Source organism: Rhinatrema bivittatum, chromosome 1 (assembly GCF_901001135.1).
Source record: "Rhinatrema bivittatum chromosome 1, aRhiBiv1.1, whole genome shotgun sequence".
Lineage (NCBI taxonomy): Eukaryota > Metazoa > Chordata > Amphibia > Gymnophiona > Rhinatrematidae > Rhinatrema > Rhinatrema bivittatum.
Window position 1 is genome coordinate 580,192,800 of NC_042615.1, and position 26,089 is coordinate 580,218,888.

A 26,089-nucleotide genomic window follows, 5' to 3' on the forward strand; every position below is an offset into this window, starting at 1 on the left:
TGAATTTTGGATGTTAGGACCCTCCCGACTAAGTTTCTATGAAACATGGTCTTAATAAAAGGTCAACAATCTCCTAAAACTGTGGTGGACTTCCAAAACTGTTTAACCTTTCCTCCATTGAATGATGATTGATCTCTGCTGGTTGGCTACATCACAGTTTTCTGTTTGCCCAGATAGTAGTGAGACATAAAGCTTCGTACAAATGATCATTGTTAGGGTTCCTGCCTGTAGAGAACCCTCAGCTGAGCCCCCTCACCGTCAGGAGACTCGCACTGACCTCTGTCGCCTTTCCGCAGCAGAGGCCGTGACTGCGGCCTACTCTTGCGGTGATCCCATGCCGCCGACGCGCCGTTCCTGGCCCGATTCCCTAGGCGCAAGCACGCGCCACGCCGCCAGATTTAAAGGCCTGGCGGCAGGAAAAGTCCCCTTGGTGTGTGGTGATGACATCAGATGCCTTAGATACTTATACCCGGCCCTGCCTCATCCATTTCGCCTCAGCAACAGGTCCTGATCCATGAGAGTGTGTTCCAGTGTGATTCCTGTTCCAGCATTCCTGCCTGCTCCTTGCCTTCCATGCCTGCCTTCCTGCTCCTTGCCCTTCCGGACTGTCTTCTGCTGCTTGACCTCTGCCTGGTAATCCAACTCTGAGTGACCTCCGCCTGCCCAGACCTCCAGCCTGTTTCTTTATCTTCATCCTGCCTATTGCCTATCCTGACCTCTGGCCTGTTCCTGACTCCACCTGTTGTCCATCTGCCTTGACTGCAGCCAGTCCGATGCCGCCTCTGCCTCTTCCTCAGGACTCAGTCCGTGAGAGGCTCCTGCCTAAATCCTGCCAGCCCCGGTACCCAAGGTCTCAAACTGCATGGAACGAGGGCTGGTATGGGTGAAGCTCCAGTGGGGCTATCTGTATCTGTTCCGCCTTCTGTCAACAAGAATCACCAGGGACTCTCTCCTGGCGGAAGTACCAACCTTGTCACAGCTCAAAGGTCCACTTCCCTTACAACCATGTTGCAGCTTTGCAGATGTCTTAGATCGAAATAGCTCTTAGATGAGTAATTGAAGTAGCTATAGCTCTAACTTGATAAGCTTTGACAAAGTCTGGAATTTGAAGTTCAGCCAGTACATAACGGTGCACAATACAGTCTGCTACCCATTTGGAAATAGTACATTTGGCAACTGCTATTCCCATTCTGTAAGGATCATAGGTTGCAAATAGTTGTTGATGTGTTTAAGTTTTTCACAAATAGAAAGCTATGGCCCTCACAGTCCAGTGAATGAAGGGTCTTCTTGCCCCTATGCGTATGAAGCTTTAGAAAAAAAACATGGGCAAGGCAATGGCTTGATTAATGTGAAACACAGACAATTTTGGGCAGAAACTTTGGGTGAGTATGAAGTACCACCCAGTTGTGGAAAACTGTAGCTAGGGCAAAAAAGAAACAAAGGCTTGCAATTTGTTCATTCTTTTCACTGAAGTGATTGATACCAGAAATACCTCCTTCCAGGTGAGGAATTTCAACAGGAAAGAGTCCAATAGTTCAAAAAGAGGCTTTATTCATTGTGCAAGGACAACATTGAGATTCCAGGGCGCAACAGGCTTCAAGACTAAGGGGGTCATTTTCCAAGGTGTTATCGCAGGAGATAAATTCGCAAATCGCGCTAACAGCCGTTAATGCGATTTGCGAATGCAAATTCATAATTTTATATTCAGGGGGCGGAGTTGGGGCGGAGCATATGTAAAACAGGAAACAGTTATCGTGTGCCGCGAAACAGCCGCAGTGTTAGCGCGGCTCCTATCGCGGCTAATAGCTACAACACTTTCATTTGCGTTACCTTGTGCGCTACAGGTCAGTAAAGAGTTATCACGGTGCACGACAATTCCGAACGGCTCATGTCATTGGGGGGGGGGGGGGGAGAGAGAGAGAGAGAGAGAGAAAGAGAGAGAGACTTGCTATAGTGCCTATGCCCTAGACAGGTATTTGTAGCCCTATGGGAGGGCCACCTAGTAACTCGAGGTGGGGATTAGGTATGAGCGTAGGGGGTTGGGGGCCACTTTCACATTCAACATGAGATGTTCCTCACTCCGATGGCCAGCAAATCTTCACTAGAGACCACTGTTCTTTCCGTACATCTCATGTTGAATGTGAAAGTGGCCCCCAACCCCCTACGCTCATACCTAATCCCCACCTCGAGTTACTAGGTGGCCCTCCCATAGGGCTACAAATACCTGTCTAGGGCATAGGCACTATAGCAAGGCGCTCTCTCTCTCTCTCTCACTCTCACTCTCACTCACGTGTTTGCAGCACCTAGGAGTGGAAATGGGCTGTTTGGACACTTTTGTGTACTGCGAAGATTCATTGGTTGTTTTATCGCGGTGCACGATGTTTTCGCAATTTGCGAATCCATTTCCGCAAATGGCGAAAACATCGCGTCATGCGATGTTTTCCCGCTGCACGAAAAATGCCTTATTTGCATGGGACACGCCCATCATGCGTTACCACTGTGATATTGGAAAATGAGGCCCTAAAGGTGTTATATGATACAACCCTTTCATGAATTTGGAAATCAAATGATGAATAGAGATTGGTTTGCCCTCTACATGAGAGTGGTTCGCCATGATGGCACTCAAATGTACTTTTACAGTAGAAATTCAAAGATCTGATAAAGATAGGACGAACAAGTATCTGAGAAGATCCCTAGGATGGCAAGCAAATGGAGCCAGCAATGCTGAATAGAACCAAGCCAAAAAACATTTCCACTTGTTGTCCCACAAGCATAACAACTTCCTTCTATCACTAACATCTTAAAAAAAAAAATCTTGTTTCCCCGCCTCCCTCCACCCTAGTTTTATTATATCTGCTATTTTTTCTTCCATTTGAATTTTGCATTCCTACTTTCCCAGCTTCTCTTAGCTTTTGCAGATATTTTTGCCTGACTTCCTCTTTCTGTGTTCTCGTGTAGTTTATGAACGTTATAGCTACTTTTGAAAAGGATAGCAGCCTCTTTTTCCTCTTTCCCTTATTTACTTTTCTAACAAAAAGATTAGTTGCCCTTCTAATATCTCCTTTTAGTTTTGCCCACTGCTCATCTGCTTTCCCTAGATTTTCCAATTCAATTAATGACTCCTTGAGATACTTGCCCATTTTAACAAAGTTAGTTTTCCTGAAGTCCAGGACCCTTGCCTTTGAATGAACCTTCATCTCCTGCACTCTAATACTGAACCATACTATCTGGGGATCACTGAATCCCAGATGATCATCCACTGCAACATCAGAAACACTGTCCCCATTGGTAAGCACCAAGTCCAGTATCGCCCCCTCCTGTATAGGTTCCTTTACTAGTTGACAGAGCAGTTCTCCCTGCAGAAAGTCTAAGAATTCCCTGCTTCTAGAAGACATTGCCGCTGGGATATTCCAGTCATCAGCTGGCAGATTGAAATCCCCTAGGATTAGCATCACTCACTGATTAAAGAGATAGGTACACATCTGAGCTTCAGCATGGATAAAAACCAACTGAGGTGCATCATTGTGAATAATATGTTGAAACATTCTGCTCAATGTGCAGCCAAGAAAGTAATTAGATTACTAGGAATTATTAGGAAAGGAATGGAGAATAAAACAGAATCATTCCATGACGACACTTCATCTTGATTATTGTGTGCAATTCTGGTCACCGCATCTCAAAAAATATATAGTAGAATTAGAAAAGATTCAGAGAAGGGTAACCAAAATGATAAAAGGAATGGAATGATACCCCTGTGATTAAAGGATAAACAGGTTAGGGTTCTTCAGCTTGGACAAGAGAGGGCTGAGGAGAGATATTACAGAGGTCTATAAAATAATGAATGGAGTGAAAGATAGATTTGAATCGGTTGTTTACTCTTTCAAAAAGTGTAAAGACTAGGGGACGCTGTTACCAGGTATTACATTTGAGACAAATAGGAGACAATATTTTTTTTACTCAATGCATAATTAAATTCTGGAAAATGTAATAAAACCTGGTAGTGTAGCGGGGTTTTAAAACGATTTGGACAAGTTCCTAGAAGAAAAGTCTATAAACCATTATTAAAGTAGCATTGGGGCAATTTTATTTATTGATTGATTTAATACAATTTATAAACCGCTTTTCTGATTGAAAATTAAATTGTCCAAAGCAATGTAAACAAAGTAGACTGTTATGCTCGGTGGTCCATGGGCTATTCCTGCAGACCACCGCCCTTACCTCCAGATTGGCCTGAAGAAATGCACCACATTTCGGCGCAATGAGGGTCCCCATGCAAGTTGTGTAGCTGCCCATAGCAGAAGTTCTGTTTCCCAACTCAGTCTCCAACCACCAGGTCTCATAGCCGAGATGTTGCCAGCAGGGCTCGAGGCAGCGTGTCCTCTTAGGCACGCGCTCTCCTTGTGTAAATTTAAAGAGAACACAACGGGAAAGCCCTGCAGCCCCTCTTGATGAGGTTACTGATCTGGGTCTATAAATGGCCACTTCTGCTGTTGCTCCATGCCTCGGCAATATGTCAACTCCTTCTGGAGTCGTGCTTTGCTTGGTTCCTGCTTCCTGCTATGTGTCATTCCTGTTTCCTCTTCCTTGGCAGTCTGGTTTGTCTCCTGAGTTCTTGTCTTTGTGGTCAATCTTTCCTTCGTCTGTCTTCTGCATGTCATCTTGCTTCTGTGGTCCTTCGTTCTCCTTCCTCCTCTTAATTCCTCGTCTCTTGGACTGAACTTCTGGCTTGACCTCAGATTGTAGCTCAATGCTGCTTGACCTCCACCTGCCCTTGACCATGGCCTGCTTCCACTTCTGACTGCGAGAACTCTGCCTGCCTCTGACCTCAACCTGAACCTGACCCTGTTGACTGCTGCCTGCGTTGACCACTGCTTGTCCGACTCCACATTCATCCACTGTGCTGGCCTGCCACATCTTCCAAGGAACGGATCATCATCTCCACAGAGGCCCACACCTAAATGCAGCCAGCCCCAGCACCCGAGGGCTCACCCTAATGGGAGTGAGGACTGGTATTGGTGAAGCTCCAGCTGGGCCTCTGGTCCAGTCAGCTCAGCTTGCTGATGTTGGGGACCTATAGGCTCTTCCCAGTGGGTTGTGCCAACTCCACCTCGGCCTAAGGGTCCACTTCTGCAACAAAACATAAGAAAACAATCATCCTCATCAGAATACATAAAACTATAGTTACGATGCACCTTAAGTAAAACTGATACAGAAACCTTTATTTCACTTTTTTTTTTTATCCCCTGGGATAGGCAGCATGGAATCTATCAACCTTATAGGATCCTGCCAGAGTACTTGTGACCTGAATTGGCCACTGTTGAAAACAGGATATTGGGCTTGATGGACCTTTGGTCTGATACAGTGTGGCAAATCGTATGTTCTTAAATTCTTAAGACACAAGAATGGGATCTTTTTTTTTTTACCAACATAGACATTATCATCTTTCTTAAAATAAATAAGACTCTTAAAAATAAGGAAACTACTTTTGTTTCTCTACATCAAATTCCTTTTTCTAAAAATGTATGGAAAGAAATCAGTAATAATTGATACTATCAGTACCTAATTTTATTTATTATACTAAGAGGTAAATTTTAAGACCAGCGCGCGGTAACACATGCACATGTTTAACTGCATGTGCATATGGACGCAGTGATTTTATAATATATGCACGTACACACGCGTGTGTTATAAAATCAGCTATGTGCTCACAATTTTATATTGGCGCGTGGAAATGTCACCTCGGATGCGTAAGTGGGGGAATTTTAGTAGCTACACGCACTGATGCAATATCCTTTTTTCCCAGTTCTCTCCCAGTTCGCCCCAGTAAAGGAGACGACTTCCTAATCTACCTAGCTAGCTTGCCTCCCTTTTACCCTATTACCCCCAACCCTTAAAATCCCACTGACAAGCCTGGTTTTTTTTGTTACATGACTTTCATGCCGTCCAGAGCAGAAGTAAAGTAGGGGACCCCGGTGTACGCTTGTGTGTGTAACTACTTATGTGCTGACTTCATTTTACAGACTCTGCCCACCCATGCCCCACCCTGCCCCCTTTTTGCTTTTTATGATTTCTGCGCATAGTGGGAGAAACACGCAGCCCTGCACAAGTCTTAAAATCTGCGCTTTGCGCACGACGTCAAATCACAAGCATGTCTCCCATTTCGACATGCGTAGGGTTTTAAAATTGACCGCTACATATATGTTCAATTTTGATATTAAATCAAAATAATGATATTATCTCATTTCAGTTTACTAACTTTCCTATTTTCAAATTGTACTTATTCTACTTCCAGTGAGAAAGCCAAGTTAGTTCAAGCCAAGATCGCTTTTCAGAAGGAAAAGGAGTTTTACAGCAAGCAGTACAAAGATCAGCAGCAGGTACCAAATCATAAGATTTTGTAGATGTGGAACTTACGTATTTTTGTGCTATGAAATTTATTCCTGTCAGAAGAAAGCACTTGCAGATTTCAAATGGCCTATGTACTAACCAGCATGAAAACCAGTATGGTAATGCAAGTTACCTGCCATATTTAATGTTGGTAGTAAGGAAATACAGAACACAGCAATAATGACACAAGGCAGGTGACACCTTATAGACTAACCGCTTTATTGAGGCATGAGCTTTCGAGGATAGGGTCCACTTCACCAGATGTCACATTACCCCCTCTGCCGACAAGGGTTTTTTTTGACCAAAGAACCCTACCCAACCTTCTCTACCTAACTCCGTACCAAACTTGCCACTTTTTACTCTGTCCCCAAAGTCTTCAAAATCTTCACTGGTGGCAGAGAGCCGACATCCCTCCTACCAACCTCAGCACCAAAATCAAAATGATGATGCTGACAAACTAAACTGATCCGCATATACTATAAATCTAGCAAAAGTACATGAGGTAATTTAATTTTTTTTTTAATTGGGATATTTGTATGTGTGTTAGTGTTACCACTGGAAAACTGGTGGTACTGGTAATATGCATTTGAGTACTGCACATTAACATACTTTATACATGGGCCTTAGACAACACCTGTGTTTACACAGGTGTTGTCTACTTATGGTCACTGGTACAGAGGCCCCTAAATTTATATAATTAATACACTCTCCAGATCTGTTTGATGGATCATCATTAGGGTTGCCAATACACCAAGGGATAGATTTTCAAAGGGGTACGCGCGTACCCCCCGAAAACCAGTGGTATTGGGGTGTCTATGGACCTGAAAGTTAATTGTGGGCAAGGGGAGGAGGGGAGAAGACGAGGCAAGGCTAAAAGTTGACCTAGGGTATTTAAAACCCTTGCACGAGCCCTGTCTATATGTATATATGTACATACAGTATTTACACACAAATTACAGATAAAATGCAGAATGTGGATAATGCAAACAATATACCACATTGCACGTTATTCTTCTATGTATGCACATAGAAATATAGCTTCTAATAATATCTGCATGTAATATGAAACTCAAAGGTACAAATAACAACATGATAGGTTTAGCCTTCCATTTATTCTGAGTATGCAAGACAATAAGTTATAAATGAAGTAAAATGTATCTAGAAAATTGGTGTTTGCTATTATAACTATTACTTGTTACCTAAATACAACAATATTATTTTTTTTACCTTTGAAAACACTCTACTTTAATGTGCAATTGTAAACATCTCAAAAAATTTTTGAAAATTTATAGGAATCTGTACATATAACTCAAAGACTCCATATTATCTGAAAAACATTTATTTTTTTAGGAGCTTCAAGAAATGTTAGAAAAACACAAGACTCAAAATGAATTGTGGCTCAAGGCCAGGGCAGAGGAGAATGACAAGGAAAGAAAAGAAATCTGTAAACTAAGGGTAATCATTTTTCATCAGCTAATCCATGTGCATAACTTGAGGATTTATCAAATGGCTTATTTTACTTAGCACACAACCAAAGCTATTTTTCAAAGTGAAGTAATAAAATTCAACTCTGTTCCCAAAGCTCACTGGTATCCAATTTCCTAATATTTTAGTATTTTTATCATTTTTTATTTTTCTCTAAACTTAGCATAAAACGATCTAGAAATGTCTCACTACTCTTTAATGCAAATCCAAATAGAATCTCTTTAATATAGATAACACTGTCCCAAAAGAAAGGGAAAAAAGTCAGCAGTACCAGCACCAGCACAGAAGTCTTTTTTTTTTTCCTTCTCAGTACGTATGGGGCCAAATTTTCAAAGGTGCACGCGGGCATAGATTTCTTCGTGCAACCTGACGCGAACAAATCTATGCCCAATTTTATAACATGCGTGTACTGCCGCACACATGTTATAAAATCCAGGGTCTGCGCACGCAAGGGGGTGCACAATTGTGCAACTTGCACGCACTGAGCCGTGCAGCCTTCCTCCGTTCCCTCCCAGGCCGCTCCGAAATCGGAGCGGCCTGGGAGGGAACTTTCCTTCCACCTCCCCCCACCTTCCCATCCCTTCCCCTACCTAACCCGCCCCCCAGCCCTACCTAGAACCCCCCTTACCTTTGTTGGGTAAGTTGCCCCTGCCTCCCGGCAGGCGTAGCTTACGTGCGCCGGCTGACAACCGGCATGTGATCCTGGGCACAGCGGCAAATGGCCGCTGTGCCTGGAGGCTCCAGCCACGCCCCGCCCCGGACCACCCCAGACTGCCCATGCCCTGCCCCTTTTTGCAAGCCCGGGACATATGTGTCCCGGGGCTTGCACGCGCCGCTGAGCCTATGCAAAATAGGCTCGGCGCGCCCAGGGGCAGATTTTCTCGGGTTATGTGCATAGCCTTTGAAAATCTGCCCCATGGTGTATATGATTTATTGGTCGATTTGTTTTTCGTTTTGGCTGTACACAAAACAATCCACATAAGTGCATACCATCAGTTTTGCGTACCTACTGTCCATTTGTGAGATACATGTGTACTGCCAAAACAAATAGAAACAAATTGACCAACGAATGCACATCCCTATGATTTACTACTATCACTGGAAAAAAAGACCCTTTCAACAAAGTCTCTGTATTTATTCTTTAATTTATTTTACCTTTTAATTATCTTTCAGATTATCCTATAATGTCCTTTTAAATAAAGCTCATCAACAATCCACTCGATATTCAGATGTAACTTAATTTGAATAATGAGACAGTACTTATCTATATATTGCCGACATGGCCATGTTTCACTCTCAAAAATAGTTGCTTTATGATATACTTCACATGGATCAAACATCTTTGCTAGCATCTCACAGCATTTCAGTGGCCATCTTTTCCTCTAAAATGGAAAAGAATATCAACTTATAACAATCCTTACGAATCTACTTTCAACTTATCACTAGTCAGAGATTTGACATGTGTTCTAACTCATCCAATCTTCTCTTTCACCTCCATCTCCAATACAGCACATTTTTTCGGATTTGTTGAATATATTCCACAACTGAAGCTTTCAAGATGTAGGCAAAGTTATTAATGGAATGCTTTAGGGCACGTGGATACCCTAAGGTATCTCTAAAGCCTAAAAAAGGGCAAAATTTTCTGATCGCGACTAACTACTCAATTATCAACAGGGTAAAGAACAGGAGAGATTGGTATGTGTATTGCAGCAGAGTACACTATCTTTCGGTGATCGTGTCTTCATTTAGGAGGCATTGGCACATTCTTGCGTTACATGAGGGTTTTCAAGAATTTTCATTAATAGCTACTTCTCGATGTCCCAATATACAAGATCATGTCATGCATGTTGCAGTTTGATGCTGCTGGAGAAGATAGTGGACCCTTGGGCCGGCCTACCTAGGGAGACAGGGTAGGCCGGGGGGCAGAGCCACAAGCTGGAAGGGCTCACCCAGGAACCAGGGAGCCCCCGGGAGGAGCCCGTAGGGTCCCGGGTCCTCGGGACTGGGAGTTGTCTACAGAATGTCCAGAGGCTGCGATGGGCATAGGCCAGGACCAGAGCAAGCAGAATGAATAGGAAGTCCAAGGTACCCGGAAGGCAGGGGACTGGCTGCACAGGACCGAGGGCCGGCTGAAGGCAGGGCAGCGGGCGGCTGCGGAGTCTGTAGCAACCGGAGTCAGAGGCAGGCAGTGGGTGAAGCGGGGTCAGAAGCAAACCGGAGTCTGAAGCAGGCTGCAGGCTGAAGCGGAGTCAGAAGCAAACCGGAGTCGGAGGCTGGCTGCAGGCTGAAGCGGAGTCAGAAGCAAACCGGAGTCAGAGGCTGGCTGCAGGCTGAAGCGGAGTCGGAAGCAGACTGGAGTCGGAGGCAGGCAGCGAGCTGAAGCGGAGTCGGAGGCAGGCTGTGAGCTGAAGCGGAGTCGGAGGCAGGCTGTGAGCTGAAGCGGAGTCAGAAGCAAACCGGAGTCGGAGGCAGGCAGCGAGCTGAAGCGGACTCAGAAGCAAACCGGGGTCAGAAGCAGGCAACAAGGAGATCAACAAGTACGCAACTGAGAGCAACTAAGAAGTTGTGAACCTTGTTGCAAGGCGTTGAGAGAAAGTCTGAATGCCGGTTATATCGGGACTTGGGCGTAATATCAGCAGCGCGGGCGGGACCGGGCTTCCGGGAGCTGGACGCTCAAGAGGGACGTCCTCGCGCATGCGCGAGACCGAAGGGAAGCAGGCCCGTAATGGCAGCCGCCACGTGGAGTGAGAGAAGCCCCCGGGGTCCGGAGTGGGTGGAATGCGGTGATCACTGAAGCGGAGGTAAGCGGGCCTGAGCCCTAACAGAAGGGAAGCGATCGGGACCGCAACAATGCATACTTATTCAGATTGTAATGGTTCAAGTAGAAAGGTGAATGGGTATCACCGAAATGCCAACAATGTGACGTGTGAACTTACTGTTGAAGGGGAAGTATGGACTGATCCAGCTTCTGGTTATCAGATATGATAGAGGACTAAGTCTAATTGTATGTCTAAAAAATTTAATTTTTGTCTTAATATGTCCATGTCCAAAGATCTATGTGGTGTGTACGAGTTGACCAATTAGGACCCGTTGATTAGAACATTGTTCACAGATGCATACAACTAACACGACAGTTCCTATAGTTAATCACTGTATTGATAAGCAACATGAGTTCAAGCAATTACGTTGGACTATCATTGACCAAGTTGTACATAATATTAGGGGAGGTAATTCCCAGCGCTTGAATTATCGTAAGCAATTTTGGATTGAAATCACTCATCCCCCAAGGTCTGAATGAAGAACTCGATTGGCTGTCATTAGTGTGACGCAGCTTTCCAGAGGCAGTTCATTGGTTTATTTGAATGACACAAGGAACATTTAAATACTCTAGAAAAGGGAGATTTTAGGTTGCTCAGGTTATTCACTACAGTTTTGCTGTTGGAATATTTGGAACATTGCTATACATATATCCCCCTGATGAAGGAAGTGATTCCTAAACGTGGCTCTGTCGGGAGATACATAGAGCTAAGTAAATTTGATTGAATAAAGTGGTGACAGTGGACATATAAAATATAAAATGTCCTAGGATGATAAATGTGTTGTTATAAGACATTTTATTCAATGACTGTTGTTACAAGAGGAGGAGTAGCCTAGTGGTTAGAGTAGTAGGCTATGAACCAGGAGACCAGCGTTCAAGTCCCACTGTTGCTCCTTGTGACCTTGGGCAAGTCACTTTACCCTCCATTGCCTCAGGCACAAACTTAGATTGTAAGTCCTCTGGGGATAGGGAAATACCTACAATACCTGAATATAATCCACTTTGACGTGCTTAAAAAAAAAAAGTGCAAATAGTGGAAAATGAAAAAAAAAAATACAAGAAATATTCATAGACATTTCAAAACAATTTTTATTCATAAGCATGCTTTAAAAAAATGTTTTTAGTGACACTGCCATATTTTAAGGAGGAGGGTGATGAATTTCTGATTATAACTAGCAGTATACCATCTAGCTCACAATGATGCTCAGATTGGTTAAGATATGAAACTACCACTTTTCCACCTTTAATACAATCATTTTTTGATGTATGTTTGATGGTTTAAAGGCTGTATAGTCACAATAGTTGTAATTTGTTTATCGGGTTGACAACGTTTATGTCTTGGAGCAATAGCTTATAGTTTACCCCAGTAAGTGGAGATTTGGCATTTGCAATTCAGTTTTAGCCAAGATGCTCATATTTCAACCAATCAGGTATCTAGATTATGTTCAACTACTCTCTGTGGTCAATCAGATCTTCTAATTTGTTCCTTTCTCTTTGACCAATCCAAATGTACAAATTTTATTTGCTATTTTCTTTTTGGCCACTTTACATATCCAAAAAACAAGTAGTTATTATTTAGAGATTAATTTATAGAAATGAGATAGATTTTAAAAGTGTTGTTCATGCAAAAATGCCCACATATGCATGTATGTGGGCCACACCCAAGCAATGAAGTTTTTAAAAAACTGCAAAGTATGCATGCTAAAAATAAGAGGGTGGAAAATGGGCTTGCATGGGTGTTCCAGAGCTGGGCCAACACAGCCATAACTCGTATTTTAAAACCGGAAACAGCAGCATACGTCAGCTTGTTAGCTGTGTAAAGATGAGGAGCAAGTCTATAGATCTCAAGTTTTAGGGCTTACAGGATAAGGTGAGGGGCCTGGGTCAACTGGGGAACAGGATGAAGAACCAGACGAGTCTTGAAGACTGTGATATTAACTGGGCAAAAAAATGGACTAATTGGAAAACTGGGATGATCTTTGTGTGAGCATTTTTTATCCCATTGTGTCCCAATGTCCTATTTAGAGTACAGCTTCTTAAATTTGGGACATAATGGGTTAAAAGCTGCTTTCATACGTGTGTAAAAGCCGGCAAAGTCTGAGCTTTTACACACGTAAAAGCTCGAGCTATCTCTTAAAATCAGGCGCATACTTGCACGCAGGAGGTGAATTTTAAAACATACGCATGCAAGTACGACTACGCGCACAATTTAAAATTTTAGCATTTCTCTGCTCCCATGCCAGTACGGGAGTATATGGCGCATGTGTGCTCATTTTAAAATTAGCCTGAATCTCATTTGATCCGATGTGAAGTATGCTCTGAAGCAACTATATTTGAGAGTGAAAGATGGGTATGTCAGCAATATACAGATAAGTACTGTCTCATTGTTCAAATTATTTCACTTAAGATATCAAGGGCCTGACATTGAAAGTGTTTTTGGTGCTTGATAGCCGGATAAGTAGGACCGATTAGGCTATCTAGTGATCCGCTGAAAATAAGCAATCACTAGATAGCCAGATAAGTCACTTATTCAGCTAGCTCTTAGCCAGTGTGATAATGGGTGGGCAGTGGGCAGATCTGGGCTGCGCTACTTAGCCAGATAAGTTATCTGATATTCAGTCTTAGCCGGATAAGTTATGTGGGTAAGTTATACCTGCCAATGAACAGGTTTAACTTAGCTGGGTATAACTTATCTGGCTAAGTAACAGTTTGACTGTAGATATTCAGTGGCATAGCCATGCTGCTAAATATCCTTTGTAACTTGCCCGGTAACTCATATTGGCTAAGTTTCTTGGGCCCCAAAAGTTTTATTTTCTTCAGCCTCAGCCCAGCAGTGTCCAGAATATTATATGACAGCAACACTGCTGGGGACTTCAGGTGGAGTGGGAGGGTATAGGTTAGGTGGGGACCCAAGGCCTGCATGGTTTTTGCAAAATGTTGATGAGGGGTGCAGAGGGGTTCTTTGGTTCAATATGATCTGCAACGTATTTTCCTTTTCTTGAGGTGGGGGGTACTGGGTGCTATGCCCTACATCAATTTTAGTGATTTTGCGGTGGGGGAGGGAGAGGAGGGAGGGTGGGGCTACTGGCTCCGACAGATCTTTTCTTTCTGCTACTTAATTGGCTATATTATGAATAAGGCTGATTAAGGCAAAACGTGTACCTGGATAACCTTAGGACTTGTCTCAGGCACATCCAGATGTAGCTGGAAAACTTACTTGACTACCTCTGAATATCGGAGTAATCCAGATAAGTTATCTGGTTAAACTTATTTCTGCCCTGGACGCTTCCAATTTATTTGGATACATTGTCACTGGGTAATGATTTATCCACATAAAATGTATCTGGCTAGAGGAGGCAGAATTAAAACTCATGATTTGTCTGAGTAACTTGAATTACCCAGACAAACCTTTTAAATATGAATCTCCATGTTTTTTTAGAAAAATAGCTGAGATGCTGACTTGGGGCTTGAGGCTAACACCAGGAAAAATATAACAAGAATCATAGATTGTCACTGATCCTGCCATGATCCTCATCCTCTCCCTGCAGAACATACGTTTCAAAACTTGTGTTATTTTGTTTAGGCTTTTAGACAGTCCAGTTTAATTAAAAGTACATTTCCTGGCATTCTCATCACCCAAGAGGGGAATCCATTTCCTTGGTTCTGTAAAGAATATCCTCGGCATGTGGTTATTTGAAAGGCAAGACTACATTAACGGGAAGGGGGAGGACCTGTACAAAAGAGATGGATTTATAAATGAGATAGAAGGAAGAGAAGCCTGCCAGGTAAGTTGCAGGGCATTTGCACACAAAAAGAAAAGGGTTTTGTAGGGAGCTTTTCGAACTTGGAAGGAGTAAACAAAAAAAAAAAAAAAAAATAGCATGAATTTCTGAACCCAACTGAAAAGTATTGTAGTATATTCAGCTGCAGCAGAGATTTTAGCATCAGTTCCTACCATTTAGTCTGCTGAGGCCAAATCTTTTAATCATGTGATCATTTCCCAGACAAATTTTCAATAGCAGAAAGCACTGAGTAGAAATAAGTAGGGATGTGAATCGTTTTTTGACGATTTAAAATATCGTCCGATATATTTTAAATCATCAAAAATCATTAGACGCGATATATAATAGAAATTCCCCCGATTTATCGTCAAAAATCGTAAATCGGGGGAAGGGGGAGGGGAAGGGGGAGGGCGGGAAAACCGGCACACTAAAACAACCCTAAAACCCACCCCGACCCTTTAAAATAAATCCCCCACCCTCCTGAACCCCCCCAAAATGTCTTAAATTACCTGGGGTCCAGTGGGGGGGGTCCCGGTGTGATCTTCCACTCTCGGGCCACGGGTGCGTTGATAGAAATGGCGCCGGCGCTACCTTTGCCCCCCCCCAAGCTGTGAGGGTCAGGAGGCCCCCCCAAGCTGGCCAAAAGTCCCTGGGGGTCCAGTGGGGGTCCGAGAGCGATCTCCTACGCTCGTGACGTCCGGGGACAGGAACCAAAATGGCGCCGGCGCCATTTCTATCAACGTACCCGTGGCCCGAGAGTGGAAGATCACACCAGGAGCCCCCCACTGGACCCCAGGTAATTTAAGACATTTTGGGGGGGTTCGGGAGGGTGGGGGATTTATTTTAAAGGGTCGGGGTGGGTTTTAGGGTTGTTTTAGTGTGCCGGTTTTCCCGCCCTCCCCCGATTTACACGATATTTAAAAAAACAAAACCGCGACGATCCGATTCCCTCCCCCCCCCCAGCCAAAATCGATCGTTAAGATGATCGATCACACGATTCACATCTCTAGAAATAAGTTAGTTTTGCCAATATTCCGTCTTGAAGATATATCTGCAAAATGAAAATGCTAGCAGTGTTTCTTAGGTCAGTTATTCAAAAAGGTTTGTCCAGTTATCTTCAGGTGTTAGCACGACAAACATCAAGATTTAAATTTCTCACACCACCAAACAGGTAAATTTTAATCGAATAAGACACTATCCAGTTAAAATTTAACTGGATATAAAAGTGGTGGTGATGGAGGCATTCTGGGATATGGCTTAATTTTATCCAACTACATTGATATTTAGTAATAGCTGGATAAAGTTATCCAGCTTTCTCTGGTCAGGAATAGAAAAAAAAAATGCAGGCTTAAGTTAGTCGGATGATTTAAAAAAAATATCTAGCAGTTTAGCAGCAGCCAAATCCTCCTCCTTCTCACCCCCACTCCCCAGCCAAATTTAATAAAAAGGTAGCTGGGCCAAGATGGTGATCCCCTTCCTCCTATGCTCCATCTACGTTAAAAAAAATGATAAGCATGCTGCTCCCTATTCCTCCCACCCAAGTTTTAAAAACAGAAGCTAACATACAGCAACAGAAAAAAAGTGGCAGACAGGCTGCCTGATCTCACTATAACCCCAAAGTTAAAAATTGTAGGGAATCAAACCTCCACCACTCTCTGAACTTCCAAAAGTGCCTGCAAAGCCCAGTGGGAGGAGGAGAGGCCCTTATCTCCTCCTTTAGGCTGCTAATCCCTAGTACAGCTCTCAGCAGTAGGGATGTGAATCATATTTCTGACGATTGAAAATATCGTACGATATTTTCAAAGTCAACAGAAATCGGGGGCTCCCCGAAACCAATAGGAAAACCCCACGAAATTGTTCGTGGGGGTTCTCTTAACGTTTTGGGGGAGGGCGGGAAAAACGGCACACAAAAATAACCCCTAAACCCACCCGACCCTTTAAAACTAATCCCTTAGCTTCCCCCACCCTCCCGACCCCCCCAAAAAAAAACTTTTTACAGGTACCTGGTGGTCCAGTGGGGGTCCCGGGAGCGATCTCCCGCTCCGTCGGCTGCCACTAATCAAAATGGTGCTGACCCTCATGGTGTTCCTGGGACAGCATGGGCGCTCCTGGCAGCCATCTTACTTCCGTGGTAACCTAGGGCACGCGCGCGCCTGGCCCCTTCTTGAGCGTATCATGGTGGGAACCTTGGGGGCGTCCCCACCGCATGACATCACCCGCTTCTACTACTTAAGCTCAGCTGACCTTCAATACAGTGAGTTAGCAAGGATTCCAGTCCTGCTTATTCTGCCATTCTGTGACTCTGGTTGCTTTTCCTGTCTGAGTGTTCTCGGTAACCGCTCCTCGGGAGCCTCGCCTACACTCAGGGCTATCTGCTTCTCGGAGGGCCTCTCTCATTGTTTTTGCTCTCTTTCAGTGATTCCTGCTTTGTTCCTTGGATGACCTGGCCCTACTACGTTCCAGGTCTTCTCGGTGTCTACGCTTCAATCTACTTCTTCAGTGCCGAGTGAGTACAGTGCCTGCTCTCCACCTACCTCTACCTTCACTGTGTGGATTCTCGGGTTACCCCGCTCTGCGGACCACTAACGGATCCATACCATCTTGTGCAGCTTGCCATTGGCGTTCGGCCTACCCCGCGTTGCGGACCACTACCGGATATCACCTGCACAGACACCAGCAAGAGAAGGTACTCTTCAGGGCAGCCCGTGCTGCGGGTTACCACTGGCTCTCTACTACCTTGTGTACATCCATCTACTATCTCCGGCCTATCCTGCTTTACAGGCCTCTACCAGAGATATCCTACACAAGCACCACTGAGAGGAAGTATTTCCAGGATCATCCCATGCTGCGGGCTATCATCGGAAAAGACCTGCTTTCAGGTTCTACATCTTGGACTAAGTTCATTACTCGTTCCTCGGGTTACTATTGCAGTATAATAAAGTTATTTCTCTGTTGTCCATCATCACTGAGACTCCGCCTGTCATGGTGAATCACCACAGGGCTCCTCCCTGTGGGTGGAGTCTACCCTTACCACGACCCAGGGGCCCACTGTCTAACTCTAGACACACAGAACATAACAATTTGTTGCCAGAGGATGTGGTTAGTGCAGTTAGTATAGCTGGGTTCAAAAAAGGTTTGGATAAGGTCTTGGAGGAGAAGTCCATTAACTGCTATTAATCAAGTTTACTTAGGGAATAGCCACTGCTATTGATTGCATCAGTAGCATGGGATCTTCTTGGTGTTTGGGTAATTGCCAGGTTCTTGTGGCCTGATTTGGCCTCTGTTGGAAACAGGATGCTGGGCTTGATGGACCCTTGGTCTGACCCAGCATGGAAATTTCTTATGTTCTAACAGATTGCTAACTCCATGGACTCAGCTCAGCTCTCAGCCTTGCAAGCCATCCCTGGCCTGGCCCGGCCCAACGGATTTCAGAACAGAGGACTCTTGATACCTTGACTGCCGCCTTTAATCCGCTGAATTCCCGACTGCGTGATTCTTCTACCTCCAGCTCGAATGCATCCTATCCGGTGGTTACCGGACGAACTACAGTTCCTTTGCCATCTCCAACTCGTTTCTCAGGAGATTCCCTGTTGTGTAGGGGCTTCCTAAATCAATGCTGTATGCATTTTTCTTTACAACCTGCATACTTCCTTATAGCCGCTACCAAGACTACATATATTTTGTCCTTGTTGGATGGAAAAGCCCTGGCCTGGGCTTCGCCTCTGTGGGAACGTAATGATTCAGTCCTTAAAGACTTGCCTGGGTTTCTGGCTCTTTTTAAGTCAGTTTTTAAGTCCCATTTGCCAGTCCATTGCTGGTTCTGCACTCCTGAACTTACAAGGGACCAAGCCACTCCCAGACTACATGATTGAATTCAAGACATTGTCTTCCGAACTCCTTTGGGATCCAGGTTGCCTGCGAGCAATATTTCTATGGGAGCTCAACCCCCGCATAAAAGATGAACTTGTGGCCTGGGAGCTACCTGATACCTTAGACTCCCTTATGGACCTCGCTGGAGGTATTGACCATCGTATACGCGAATGCTCTATTGAGGTAAAACCTCTTGAGATGCAAGTATCCGGAGGAAACCATCTTCGGCCCATTTCGTCAACTCTGGTCCAGCCTTTATCTAATCCTGAAGAGGAAGATGAACCAATGCAACTAGGCTGAAGCCACTTGACTGCCAAAGAGAGACACTATCCAAAAAGATGGGCCTCTGTATGTATTGCGGGAAGACCGGCCATGCAGTCCAAACTTGTCCTATCTGTCCAGGAAACATGCAAGCTTAGGATCCGCTCAAATCAAAGGGTGATTTCCTCTTCGGGTACCAGGCTTGGGTATTGAAGGATGCGCAAGGTGGAACTGACGAAGCATCTCTTTGTCCAGAATATTGGTCTGGGGCTCCCAAGAGTTTTCTTCGGGGCCAAAACCCTCCCACTTTAGAAGGTATTCAAAAGTATTTCCTCTCTTACGAATATCCAGGACCTCGACTTTGAATTCTAAGTCGTCTTCTGCATTGATGACAGGTGGATCTTGAGGTTTGGAAGAAAATTCGCCGAGTATGAGTGGTTTCAGATGAAACGTAGAAAGTGTTATGAATATCAGCAGCAGTGGATGAGCTGCTGGGACGTCACTGAAAGTTTCAGTGGAAGTGGCGGTGTTGGGGAACGTCCATAGACCACTTCAAAAGATGACACAGTAGTGGATCTTCCAGCTTGATGGAGGGACTCCTCACGTCTTCCACTAGACGTCTGAGATTGAAGTTGCCTTCTGCCCCTGGGTCCATCGGGGCAGGAGTCTGAACCGTGACCGGTCCGTGAGTCCAAGAAACTGGAAGAGAAGGCAGAGGAATGGGCGCGGTATGGCCTAAGAACAGTCCTCCTGCAGGTCTTAGGCCCTTCCGTTTTCCAGACGAATGAAGCATGTAGAGATATTATGGCCGGGCTGACCACAGTACTTACAAAGACCGTGCTTCTTCCTAAGTCTTCTCTCTTTGGAAGTTAAATGTCCACGACCAAGTTGCATCGGTTCATCTTTCTCAGCAGCAAGAATTACTGGAACCATCCGAGGTGCAGAAATGGCACTAGCCTGTTTCAACCCAGGTAACACCTTGGGCCGGAGTTCCTTCACCTTGTCCCGGAGCTGTTGATCAATCCGAGTGGCCAAGGCTACTAATTCATCCAACGAGTCAGGTGTTTCGCGAGCAGCCAGCTTGTCTTTTAAATGGGTATCCAGGCCTCTGCAAAAGAGTGTCTTGAGACATTTGGGGTCCCAGCAAAGCTCTGCCACAAGAGTTTTGAACTCAATGGCAAATTCAGCCAATGATCTGCTGCCTTGATTCAATTCCACCAAAGCAGAACCGGCTACAGCAGTACGAGCAGGGTCGTTGAAAACGGATTTAAACAAGTCCATAAATCCTTCTATGTCCTGCAAAATGGGGTCCTTGTGCTCTCACAAGGTAGATGCCCAAGACAAAGCCCTACCATCCAGGTATGAAAGGATGTAGGTGGTCTTGGAAAGATCCGTTGGAAATAAAGATGTCTGTAAGGCAAAGTGCATGCAGCACTGGTTTAAGAAGCCCCGGGCCTTCTGAATTTCACCGGAAAAGCGGATAAGAGCCACTAATGGTACAAAGTTTTAAAGTTACCTCCTGTAACTGACCTTCTTGGTTGGAAGCTGTGCCTTGAATCTTCTGTGTGTGTAGCTGATGAAACGCTGAAGTAAGTTTCTCCAAGGTGTCTTGCTGCTCCACAATGCGCTGGGCCAGGTCAGGTATGGCCTGCAAAGCACTGAGTTGTGCCGGATCCATGGAGTTAGCAATCTATTGGTGTTTGAGGTAGTTGTGGGTGAATCATTGGGCCGGTGGCAGATGACCACGCCCCCTAGGGAAGATCCCGAGAGGGACCACCAGTCAGGCTCAGAGTATGGAGACAGACACACACTAGTTCTTTTATTAAACAGTATATTGAACCACCAGAGGTGGCAGTAGTGAGCTGGAAGTGCCCAGCAGGGCTGTAGTCCCTCAGGTACTGGAACAGTGATACTGGATAACTGAGCTGTAGAGAAACTGAATATAGTGAATAGGCAGGGTATGCAGAGTTCAGGAACAGAGCCTTGATGGTAACACTCACACAATAGTCTCTAGAAGTAGTTCAGGTGTTGGAATAGGTTAGGCCCTCGCGGAGCGAGTACCTGGTTCCAGGGAAAGCTCTGAGAGAGAGAAGATAACTCACTGGTGTAGTAGGCAGCGATAACTTCCAGGCAGAAAGAGTATTCAGCAACCTGTTCGGGAACATGGGCTCTCGAGGAACGAGTGCCGATTCCTGACTGTGACCTGAAAAACAAAGAAAGAGCGAGGCCCCCAAGGAGCGGGGAGCCCTGGTAAGTCTGAGGAGGCAGAGTAGCTTATAACGAAACCTTTTCCTTGCTAACTCTATTAGTTAGCGATATCCGAGACCTATATATCCGGTACTGATGACGTCATCTCAGGGAGATGCCACTGAGGTTCACACCACTGCTGGTACATTGGTCAGGGCCGCACCGCGCGTGCGCCCTTAGGCCCTTGTGAATCATGGAGGATCGCAGCATCAAGCCAGTCTGGGGACGCCGGAGGAAGATGGCAGAGAGACGCCGTGGCAGCCAACCTTCCACTTGAGCAAGAAGGAGTCACCAAAGAGGTGAGGAGGGCGGAGTGGAGGCGTCGAGCAGCAACGGTCGCAACACTTGGATGCATTAACTTACAGCTTGAAATTGCCACCTTCGATGAAAATACACAACATTTTCCACGTTTCACTCCTGAAACCGCTCATCCTTTCGAAGTTCTCTAGCAAAACACCTGATCCACAACCTTTGGATGCTGAAGAGGATATCGCATATAAAGTTGATGACATCCTGGATGTACGTAAAAAGGGAAAGCATTGGGAATATCTCATTTCCTGGGAGGGATACCTGAGGAGAACTGCTGGGAACCCTCCACCAATATACTGGACAAGGAGATGCTACATCATTTTCATTTCACTCATCCTAGGAAGCCGAAACCCCTTGGGAGGGGCCCTAAGAAGGGGGGTACTGTTGCGCCCATCGATCGCAGGCGGCTGCAACCTCTGCTGCTCACCTCTTTTCTCTCCACTGCTTCTAGTCTGGGGAAAAAAGCCTTCTCTGCATCTCCACGCCGACCCTCATGGCGTTCCCGGGACGGCATGGGCGCTCCTGGCAACCATCTTACTTCTGGGGTAACCTAGGCCACACGTGCGTGCAAGCGCCTGGCCCCTTCTTGAGTGCATCATGGCGGGTACCTCAGGGACGTCCCCACCGCATGTTGTCACCCGCTTCTACTACTTAAGCTCAGCTGACCTTCAGTAGGATGAGTTAGCAAGGATTCCAGTCATGCTTATTCTGCCATTCTGCTACTCTGGTTGCTGTTCCTGTCTGCGTGTTCTCGGTAACCGCTCCTCGGGAGCCTCGCCTACACTCAGGGCTATCTGCTCCTCGGAGGGCCTCTCTCACTGCCTTTGCTCTCTTTCAGTGAGTCCTGAATCGTTCCTTGGATGACCTGGCCCTGCTCCGTTCCAGGTCTTCTCGGTGTCTACACTTCATTCTACTTCTTCAGTGCCGAGTGAGTACAGTGCCTGCTCTCCACCTGCCTCTACCTTCAGTGTGTGGATTCTCGGGTTACCCCGCTCTGCGGACCACTACCGGATCCATTCTGTGCAACTTGCCATCGGCGTCCAGCCTACCCTGCGATGCGGACCACTACCAGATATCGCCTGCACAGACACCTTGTGTACATCCATCTACTATCTCCGGCCTATCCTGCTCTACCGACCTCTACCAGAGATATCCTACACAAGCACCACTGAGAGGAAGTATTTTCAGGACCATCCTGTGCTGCGGGCTATCATCAAAAAGACCTGCTTGCAGGTCCTACATCTTGGACTAAGTTCATTACCCATTCCTCAGGTTACCATTGCAGTATAATAAAATTATTTCTCTGTTGTCCATCATCACTGAGACTCCACCTGTCATGGGAGTCACCGCAGGGCTCCTCCCTGTGGGTGGAGTCTACTCTTACCATGACCCAGGGGCCCACTGTCTAACTCTAGACACACAGAGCATAACATCTATTTACTTCTTGCCTATCTGGTGGTTCTTTCTAATCTTGTCCCTGATTTCTTAATATACCCTTCAACCTGCAAGCCAAGTCTGGCTTCTTTTCCTGCTGAGAATGCTGAGAAGGTGGAGCAAGGAGAAGGGGGAACAACTGGGAGAAAAGTCACTATGTCATGGCCCTACTTTCAGGGGCTTTTATTTATTCTAAGAAGATGGTCTCCTTGTGAGCCCTGAGGGAAAGAGATAGAACTACAGATTGAGATTCATACAACCTTAAATCTGGATCTGTTCAATAAAAGTTTTACACATTTACAGAAACTGTAAATTAGTCCTAAATGTATGTAATTTTCTGTTATCTGTTTTGCCCAATCTATACCCTTATCTCCAATTTCTTTGCAGGAGGAACTTCTCCATGATCAGGAAAAACTGAGGGAAGAGCAGCAGAGCATTGACAAGCGCAATCAGCAGTTGATTTCCATCATGCAGCAGTTCAAGGGAATGTGATTGCACAGTCCATAAAATGTGTTTTCAACCATAACTGTACAGCAGAACTATATGAAACACATAAAGCAAGCATCCTGCTACAGTATGCTAAGGATTAATCTGATGGGTGTTTTTGCCTCTCTTCTCATACCTATTTATATTCTGAATGCACTTCTTTATTGTAACATCATCAACTGTGAAGGAAGGAGCTGTGGTCTGAAGGTTAATGCACTATGAATTTCAACTCTCTTCCTTTGCCGCCACCCACTCTTTGGACAGCTTTCTCTCATTTCGTTTCTACCCTTTGGACGCTTACTTGCAGACCAAGCACCAGAAGTGTACTTATCAGGTCACCTGCCTCTGAAGATACGCCACTAAAGTAAGTAAGTAAATAAATAAATAGGACTCAACACTTTCCAGTCATTTTGGATGGAAAATGTTCAACAAATCTGTATTACATTTGCCATCCTTTAGCACAAGGCAAATGTTTGGCGATGGACAAAATAAAATGGGCAGATTTTAAATGCCCGGCGTGCGCAAATTCCGGCCTTTACGCGCGTGGCCGGGTCTTATACTCGCTGGGCAAATTTTCCAAGAAGCCCAGCCATGTGCTTAAAGGCTGCTATGCGCTCAAGTGCTGGGCATCTTGGAAGGGGAGGGCCGAGACAGAGCCATTGTTCGCTGTCCCAGAGCCTCATGCGCCGGCAGCTGGCCGGCGCAACTTACTTCAGCTCGGGAACATAACATAAGAACATAAGAAATTGCCATATTGGGTCAGACCAAGGGTCCATCAAGCCCAGCATCCTGTTTCCAGCAGTGGCCAATCCAGGCCATAAGAACCTGGCAAGTACCCAAAAACTAAGTCTATTCCATGTTACTGTTGCTAGTAGTAGCAGTGGCTGAAGTAAGTTGCTCAACAAAGGTAAAAAAAAAAATGTGGATTTAGGGGATGGGGTAGGGAAGTTCCCTCCCAGTCCGCTCCTTAATTGGGTACAAAAAAAATTGCTGCAGCATTGAAGGACCCAAAGAAGACGGTGTACTCCATCATTCTTAAACTGAAGAAGTACAGAGTCACCAGGACTCTTCCTAGGGTTGGCCGCCCAAACTGAACAAACATGGGAGAAGGGCCTTGGTCAGGGAGGTGGCCATGAACTCGATGACACTGAGAGCTCCAGCGTTCCATTGTGGAGATGGGAAAACCTTCCAGCATTCCTCGAAACAGGCCTTTATGATAGAGTTGCCAGACAAAAGCCACTGCTCAGTAAAATGCATATGACAGCCAGCTTGGAGTTTGCCAAAAGGCACTTAAAGGACTCTCAGAGCATGAGAAACCTTATTCTCTGGTCTGATGAAACCAAGATTGAACTCTTTGGCCTGAATGCAAAGTGTCATATCTGGAGGAATCCAGGTACCACTCATCACCTAGCAAATACCATCCCTAGAAATAGGACTTCTCCATTCTCTATTGCCTGCCTCCCACCCTTTTCCAGGATCTTCCCCCTGGGGGTGTGAGAGGTTGGTGAATGGTGGGAGTCTGTGTGTGTGTGACACACTCTATCTTCGGGCCCTAGACAAACTTTACAGCCTTTCATTCCCCCTTCCCTCCCCTCCCCAAACAATTAAATCTTAAGCATTCTTTTCCATTTTAAAATGTATTAACTTCCCTAATCTAAAAAGACAGATTGCATATGGAAAATAGACATTCAAAGTACAATCTTCTGAAGTAAAAATATCACTTACAACAACATATATATTTGCATACACTGCAAAAAAAAGATGCTTTCCATAATAATAGTTAAACAGACATAATAAATTTCCTTTCTCATAATAATCAAGGCGGTTTACTGGATCCCATATGATATTAGGCCTATGGTAAAGTGCATTGGGTGTGGACTTGACCCACAGAAAGCCAGGAATAAACTGAACTACAATTCCAATATAGTAAGCATTCCATATCATAACTGCCAGTACTCAACCTATGAAAAAGCCATAATGCAAATATTACATCAGGACATAAACACCGATACATTTCCTATTAGGAAAACAGATTAAAGCCAGGTTGTTGTAAATCCCTACACAGAAACTACATGCTAGCAGAATACCTAAAGCCTCAGTCACACAAGCAGAACACAGATAGACTCTCACCAAATACAGAATAAAGAGACCATAAAATATAAATTGAAACATGCAAAAAAAGTGAACTGGAAATCACAAGCCAACTCTGTAAGAAATGCAAACACAATCAAGAAATATAAAACATTAAACATACCAATAAAAAGAAAGTCAAATTTGCGGATAAATAAAGCCAATAAAAATACGTGGAAAAATGTTTAAAATATTACCAAACACTAATAAAATATTACAAAACAGCAAATACATCACATCCAATAATTAAAACTAATAAGGATAAAAAATAAAATCTCCCACTCTCAATACCTGGGAACTTGATTTCCAGACCTCCTGAGATTCTCATAGATTGGAGGAGGGTGAAACAAACTTTAACCTCTCTCACACATATACATAGAGATATTCTCACACATGCACACACCTGTGCACAGGCACTCTCTCTCATAGACACACACATACACACACAGAAAAACCCTCTCATATATACACATTCACACCCTTCCACCCTCTCATACACACATAAACACCCTCTCATATATACATAAGAACATACATACGTACGTACATACATACATACAGTCTCATACACACCCACCCACTCACACACACACCCCCATCACCCTCTCATACCCACACACATCCTCACCACCCGCTCATATACAGATACAAACCACCTACTCATATACACACACACCCTCTCCCACACATCCTCTCACCTATACAGACACACACACAACCTCACCCATACACAGACACACTCTCAACCACCCACCCTCACACACACACACAGATACACACCCATATATATACACCTTGTCATACACACACACACACTCACTCCCACACACCCTCTCATACAGACACTCCCACCCTCTCTCTCATACACACACCTTCTCAT

At 44.9% G+C, this 26,089-nt stretch overlaps 1 protein-coding gene across 4 annotated transcripts in view; it reads left to right on the forward strand.

The window, feature by feature from the left end:
• Nucleotides 1-23,188, forward strand: part of LOC115100073 (acyl-CoA-binding domain-containing protein 6-like) — a 304,213-nt gene extending 281,025 nt beyond the window's left edge. For all 4 annotated transcript variants that reach the window (XM_029618279.1, XM_029618270.1, XM_029618251.1 and 1 more), the window contains 3 exons: nt 6,293-6,377; nt 7,738-7,842; nt 22,981-23,188. In XM_029618279.1, the coding sequence (XP_029474139.1) occupies nt 6,293-6,377; nt 7,738-7,842; nt 22,981-23,085 (295 nt within the window). In that variant the 3' untranslated portion in view covers nt 23,086-23,188. The remainder of the gene's footprint in view (nt 1-6,292; nt 6,378-7,737; nt 7,843-22,980) is intronic.
• Nucleotides 23,189-26,089: the final 2,901 nt, after the last annotated feature.